General features: G+C 37.0%; 1 protein-coding gene across 1 annotated transcript; it reads left to right on the top strand.

Annotated features, from left to right (window-relative positions):
* Nucleotides 1-220: 220 nt before the first annotated feature.
* On the top strand, nt 221-5,537 carry LOC131974679 (galactosylceramide sulfotransferase-like). Its single transcript, XM_059337092.1, has 3 exons — nt 221-249; nt 1,718-1,850; nt 4,362-5,537. Exons 2-3 carry the CDS (start codon nt 1,723-1,725, stop codon nt 5,506-5,508), a joined length of 1,275 nt encoding a protein of 424 aa, XP_059193075.1. The 5' UTR covers nt 221-249; nt 1,718-1,722; the 3' UTR covers nt 5,509-5,537.
* The last annotated feature ends 2,047 nt before the right edge of the window (nt 5,538-7,584 follow it).

Raw genomic sequence — 7,584 nt, 5'->3', positions numbered from 1 at the left:
AGTACTGCTCGACAGCTGGCCAGCTGGCCAGCCTTTTCTCTGCTCCGCCCGGTATATTAAAGTTGATACTAGGACTGGTTTTTGTATCCGATCTGATATGGTCACTATGGAGATAACAAAGTTTGCGCTCAGGGTATCATCCAGGCTACAATAAAGTAAACACGGTCATAAAAAAATGAGACATTACATACCCACCATGCAGGAAGATATTTGATTTGAGAGTCCAGCGACTGACATGCCACACAAACAGTAAGTGTTCGCTCTCCTGTCTGCAAATCTAATGTCATGCTTTATTTATCAGTGGTGGATTCTAATTTTAAGGCATAATGTGCCTTTTTTTCCCATGTTTTTTTTATTTTATGTTCGTTTACAAGGTCAAAAAAACAAGCAAACTAGAAACTCAAATGCGCAGTGACATGATTAATAAGATTAATTATTACAGTGGATTTATTATTTGTGGTTGGCTTAAATAAACAGAAAATACCTAAAGCAATGGACTGTGCAGTTTTTTACAACATTGTATTTTTAGTTTATGACAACTCTTATGTGTGTCTTAGAAAAAAGCAGAGCCAATTAATAAATGCAACCAGTAACGCTTAATGATAAAAGAAAGAAAGAAAATGATCTTGGACGACAAAATATTCAAAACACTTCTGGCTGTTTACAACGGAGGAATTTCAAACATTTACCAATGCCGCTATAACGTTAGGTTTTCTTTGGCTGCATGTTAATTAGCAATTTTGTATTCCTGGAGTTCACAGTAAACTGACAAAAAAATATTCATTTTGCAAATGTACTTCCCTCGAGAGAAAATATTTCACTGATGAAAAAAAGCCTGTAGGAAGGTCATGGTCCACTTTTTAACAGACGGCTCCCTTGTGCCCATTATAACAGTATTTTAAAACGCTATGATATGATTTGTGTTCTAATGAGATGTAATATACAGTGTAGATGGCTGGGTATTAAATGTGCATCACAGATGAGTTATAAAGTTGGATAAGTCTTTGCTTTCTGGTTTCAAGTTCAAATATAAAGTTAATAATATAATGTTAGCAATCTTATAATTCTGTCTTAGAGATTCTTTTTTATTGACAGCATAAATGTAAACAATTAAATAAGAGTGATATTGCAGGGAAGATTTTAATGTTCTATAAGAAATTTTTACTTTTTTCTTTTATGTGGCACCTTTCTATAAAATGGACTATTTATTTCATATATTCCATATAATTTCATGCTTATCTGCAGATAATTCCCAACCTGGAATAAGTTTTTTCTATAGCAGTTCCCTATAATTCTCCCTACACTTACAGTAAAGTGTAAATGACACTCACATTTATCTGATAATTTCTTCTTTATATATATATATATATATATGTGTATGTGTATATACATATATATATATATATATATATATATATATATACACATACACATATATATATATATAAAGAAGAAATTATCAGATAAATGTGAGTGTCATTTACATATGTATATATATATATATATATATATATATACACACATACATATATATATATATATATATATATATATATATATATATATATATATATATATATATATATATATATAATTAGAGCCTGCTTATTAAGTACAGAAGTCAATGCGTGTTGTTTGTGAAGGGAAGTGGGGGAACAAATAATATCTGTCCTTCCCTTTGTCGTTTTATTCTTCCTCTTCTCATGATCTTTTTCAGGTAACATGCTCCAAAACCAAGAGAAGCCGCGTTGTCAGCTCCAGGTGAAACGTGTCACTGTGGGGATCCTCCTCATCAGTGTAACTCTGCTCTATTCTCTCTCAACAATACAGATCAACTCCAGTTCACCAGAGTAAGACTTTTACATAAAATGTCTTATATAATATTGACAGTTTTTAGGATAACACCAGTAGAATAAGGCATTGCATGAATTGTCGGCCAGTGGGCAGATGCAGAAAAGCTGCAGAGACGAAAACGCGCCAAGGGCAGCATACACAATAATTAGTTACAAACTTTCTTGTTTGTCTTCTCATGTTGACTTGTTTGTCTTTTATCGATAACCTATATATCTTATCTTCCAGCTTAGGCACCTTACAACCTACTTATCTCCTATTTCTGATCATTTACAGGTTTAATAGATGATATATATAAAGATAACATGAAATACATGCATGGGCCTGAATGTATGCAGAATTCTGGCCTCTCAAAAGTATGTGTTCAACTCAAATTTTTCTATAGAATTAAAAATGAAATAGAAATTCAATGTTTTGGCTCAAGAATTTTAATTAAACTCAGTCAAATAAAAATCGCTATGTACAGTATCCCAAGTTCATATCTGAAGATTCCACCGTGCCTAAAAGGTTGACTACAATTTTTTTATATTTGTACATAATACATATTTGAATTGCTTTGTTTGCCAATATAACACACAATAAAACAGCAACCAAGCCCACAACAGATCAAATTATTTTACGCTATGCTCCACATTGGTAATCGTATCATAAATGATTGATGATTTCATAAATGATTATCTTTGGTATGAAAGTCATAAAGACCTGAAAAACAGTGGTTGCCCTGATTAATATAAAGAATCATACTGCTCCATTGTGCTGACAATTTCATTATATTTTTATTCTTAATATTTACTTCTCCAATTTATAAAGTAATCAATTCTTCAAAAGCAAATAATTAGGGAGAGAATTAAGGAGAATATGTGTAATGTGTAAATATTAATTCAATGGCTACAAAATATGTATATGTTTTGTATAGTAAAGTTTGACAAAATCAGCAGTGATGAATTTTAAAACTTAATTCTAACATTCACATTAGGTGACGATGAATAAATGTATTCCATTCTCACTTAAAATGAGCTAAATTAGATTAAAATTAGCTTGTTTGTGAAGTGTGTGATCGTAAAATACCAGCGCTGAGGTGAGACTCGTGGGTACTCATAAAACCCATGTCTATTCAGATATGTTGAGGTCGAGGTCCAGGGAACCCTGTGAAAATGACCAGTCTAGTTATTCCATCACTTAAAATTAGTATAACTTTGGAGCATTAGCCCGCTAAAGCAGGCTTTGGAAAGCATAAAGTCGGCTGGAAGTGCCAGCAGGTCACAGAGGGTGAAGGTTAGGACAAATAACAGGATCGGGGTAAAAAACGTCCACTTACGTACGCGATTATGTTAAGAACAATAAGACGTACAACATGTAACAATAATTTACAGGTAGATTAAAACTGACTTTTGGTTCCTTTTGGACATAAACACTAATCTCCTGTGCCAAAGTCCAGGGTTTGTTTGACTCATCCTCTTCCATCCCTAAATTGACCTTTGCGCTCTTTATATTACACTTGCAGTGGATGGGTTTACATTGGCGTTAACTGACAGTCGGGTACTTGTCATTCAAACACTACAGTCTGCCTTGTGTCTGTATCTGCCGCTGATCAAACTGCTTATCTGACGGGTTAGGAGCAAGGTTATAATAGTTTTGGATTTTTCATTAGTTTTAGTTTTAATTTCGTTGTGAATTTTTGTCTTCAAATTCAGTTAGTTTTAGTTAGTTTTTAGAGTGAGTTTTCTAGTTTTAGTTTAGTTTTTATTTTTTGAAAATACTTAGTTTTAGTTTAGTTTTTATTAGTTTTAGTGTTAGTTTTAGTTTTTTTGTAATGGGCTATACGTTGGGTGCCAGATTCAAAGAGGTCATAATAAATTTTGCCTTTATTTCCTTTGGTTTATCATCTCAGCCCCAATAAGGTTATTAACTCTTACAGTTCCGAGTGTTTTGAATTTTGGTTCAAGTGTAGACATCCCAGTCTCAGTAAACATATTGACCATGTGTTGCATGTTCAAATAGAAACACTGAATTATGAATGAAAAAAGTTGACAAAAACGAAAACTAAGGACATTTTCACTATAATTTTAGTTCGTTTTAGTTCGTTTTGTAACCACACAATACAGTTTCAGTTAGTTATCGTTTTTTTAAAAACTCTAGTTTTTATTTTTATTTCAGTTTTTAAAATGTTTTTTCAATTCTAGTTTTCGTTATTTCGTTAGTTTTCGTTAACTATAATAACCTTGGTTAGGAGTGAGAACGAGTTCACAAGAGCAACTGATCAGTCTGTGGGTTTTATTTATATAATAACACTATGCTTGTCTCATATGGCTTTCACAACATGTTGTAAAATTTGGTCTTTTGACATAAGATAAGATAATATTATCAGATGAGAAGAGCTATTACACATGGTGCCTTTTGAATACCAGTTAACATCATACTGGTCAGAGCATTTTTAGTGTATTATTATACTAGGTTTATCATATTTTACATAGATTAGTTAATCATTTCCCCATATTGACTTTTTCTAGGTTTCCAGTGCCTCACTCCTGTGCTCCCCACCCAGGCCAGCTCAGCCCCGAGCCATCTGCAAACAGCACACAGCAAGACAATAACATCTGTGCTCCTAAAGTAGATATCATGTTTATGAAGACCCATAAAACTGGCAGCAGCACCTTCCTCAACATCCTGTTCCGCTTTGGAGAGAAGCACAGACTCAAATTTGCCTTTCCCACCAGCCGTAACGACTTCTTCTACCCCTCCTCTTTTCAGCGCACATACGTTCAAGGCTACAAATCTGGAATGTGTTTTAACATCATGTGTAACCACATGCGATTCAGCGGCACCGAGGTGGCCAAAGTGCTGCCAAAAGATACTTTCTACATGACAATATTGCGAGATCCAGCAGAGCTCTTTGAGTCATCCTTTCATTACTTTGGCCATGTTGTTCCTCTGACCTGGAGGATACCAGGGGAGGATACGATGGCTGAGTTCCTGCGTGATCCTCAACAGTACTTCAGCCCAAATGGGATTAACTCCTTCTACCTTAAGAACCTGCTGTTCTTTGACTTTGGGCAGGACCACACTCTGGATCCAGACGACCCACGTGTAGAGAGGAGCATCAAGGTCATAGCTGAGCGTTTCCAGTTAGTCATGCTAATGGAGCACTTTGAGGAATCACTCATCCTGCTTAAGGACACTCTCTGCTGGGAGATGGATGACCTCCTCTTCTTCAAGCTCAACTCCCGAAGTGAGTCCACTGTATCTAAACTAACTCCTGAACTCAGGGCGAAGGCGTTGCAGTGGAACGGCGCTGACTGGAAGCTTTACAAACACTTTAACCTGACCTTTTGGAAGAAGGTGGAGGATTACGGAAGAAAGCGCATGGAGGAGGACGTGGCAGAACTCAGGAGGAGGAACGCAGAGATGGTGCAGATCTGCATTGAGGGAGGTCACTCCGTCGAGCCAGGAAGTATTCACGAGGCGTCCATGCAGCCGTGGCAGCCCATCGGAGAGAAAACGATCGTAGGATACAATTTGAAGACAAATGTAGACAAACAATATCAGGAGTTGTGCCGAAAGATGTTAACCCCAGAAATACAATATCTGACAGACTTGGGGGTTAACCTGTGGCTCACGAAGCTGTGGGGACATGTGAGGGACATCATTAACTGGTGATGACATACATGAGACTCAGCAGCTGAATACACTTGAGAGTGATGTTTTCAGATCCTTAAAGTATCTGTTTGCTTTTGTTTCCTTTCATCATGTTGATGTTTATTACCTGACATAAAAATTTGATAGGATTATTCTTTTATAATGTTTTATTGGTTTTTATTTACTGGCGGAGCTTCAGAGAAGACAAGACAGAGTTCCCTCTGTAAAAACCTGTAAAAACAACATGAAACAAGAATATAGAGCCGGCATTATCCAATGTTCATATACTGTTCTACTTGCAGCACTCTTGCCTCACAGAGGGTCACTGGTTCGACTGCAGCTTTTCTATGTGGAGTTTACTGGTTCTCCCCGTGTCAGCATGGGTTCTCTCTGGGTCCTCTTTCTTCCTCCCACAGTCCAAAAACATACAGCTTAGGTTTGATTGGTGACTCTAACTTACCCGTAGGATTGAATGAGAGCGTGATGGTTGTCTGTCTCTATGTGTCAGCCCTGTGATAGTCTGGCGACCTGTCCAGGGTGTACCCCGCCTCTCCCTCAATGTCAGCTGGGATCGGCTCCAGCCCCCCGTAACCCGAGTTTAGGTGAGCAGTTAAGGATAATGAATGGATGGATGTACTACCTGCTCTTTTTTTATTTCCTTTGAAAAATATATGTAAAGGTACAGTAAAGGTGTTTGGACAAATATAATGATCTTGATAATAACCAAAATCATTATCAATAATGCCATGGAAAATGGCTCGATATCAGCTCTTAAATTAAACTCTTATGAGCTATTTTTGTTGTTATCATTATATTTGTTCAAACAAATTAACCTTAAGTTGTACCAAGGCAAGGCAAGGCAAGTTTATTTGTATACAATTCAACACAAGGTAATTCAAAGTGCTTTACATACACATTAAAAACAGCAAGGCACAACTGAAAACAGTAAAAACAGTCAATTAAAACAGGGAAGATACAGCAGGATAAAAAAAGAGATAAAATAATAAAAAGTCAAACATTGTGTAGTTAAAAAGTAAGGGCAGTAGAGTAGAGCAGATAAGTGTTAAAGTTAAGAGTATGCTGCAGTAAACAATAGTGTTTTCAGTCCTGATTTAAAGGAGCTAAGCGTTTGGGCAGACCTCAGATCTACAGGTAGTTTCTTCCACAGGTGAGGAGCAGAATAACTGAAAGCTGCCTCACCCCGCTTAGTTCTTGTTTTTGGGACACGCAACAAGCCAGTTCCAGATGACCTAAGGGGTCTGGATGCTTCATAGAGAGGGAGCAGATCAAGCATGTAATTTGGTCCGAGACCATTCAGTGCTTTGTAGACCAGCAGTAAGATTTTAAAATCTATCCTCTGACTCACAGGAAGCCAGTGTAGTGATTTAAGGACCGGTGTAATATGGTCCAGTTTCCTGGTGTTTGTGAGGACTCTGGCAGCAGCGTTCTGGATCAGCTGCAGCTGCCTGATTGATTTTTTGTTAAGACCTGTGAAGATGCCATTGCAGTAATCCAACCTACTAAAAATAAATGCATGGATAAGTTTTTCCATGTCTTGTTTGGACAGAAGACCCTTAATTCTAGCTATGTTTTTCAGGTGGTAATAGGCAGATTTAGTGATAAGCTTTAGATGGCTGTTGAAGTTCAGGTCTGAGTCAATAATTACACCAAGATTTCTGGCTTGATTTGTAGCTGTCAATGACATAGAGCCAAGGTGAGCGCTGATCTTAGATCTTTCATTTTTAGGCCCGAAAATGATCACCTCTGTCTTCTCTGCGTTTAGCTGGAGAAAGTTCTGGCACATCCACTCATTGATTTGATGAATTCAGTTACTCAATGAGAGTAAGGGACTGTAGTCGTGTGAGGACACTGAAATGTAGAGTTGTGTGTCATCGGCATAAGTATGGTAGGAGATGTTGTGATGTTCCATAATCTGAGCTAGCGGTAGCATATAGATGTTGAATAGAAGCGGCCCGAGAATGGACCCTTGAGGAACCCCACATGTGATCTTAGTTCGCTCAGACTCATGGTTTCCAATTGACACAAAAAAGTCCCTATCTTGTAAGTAAGATTTGAACCATTGTAGCACAGTGCCAG

Source organism: Centropristis striata, chromosome 1 (assembly GCF_030273125.1).
Source record: "Centropristis striata isolate RG_2023a ecotype Rhode Island chromosome 1, C.striata_1.0, whole genome shotgun sequence".
Lineage (NCBI taxonomy): Eukaryota > Metazoa > Chordata > Actinopteri > Perciformes > Serranidae > Centropristis > Centropristis striata.
Note: the sequence above shows the minus strand (reverse complement) of the source record. Positions and strands in the feature narration are given on the sequence as shown.

Coding starts and splice junctions, on each gene's coding strand:
- LOC131974679 (XM_059337092.1), top strand. CDS start 1,723: ATGCTCCAAAACCAAGAGAAGCCGCGTTGTCAGCTCCAGGTGAAACGT. Junction 1,851..4,361: donor ATCAACTCCAGTTCACCAGA/GTAAGACTTTTA, acceptor GACTTTTTCTAG/GTTTCCAGTGCCTCACTCCT.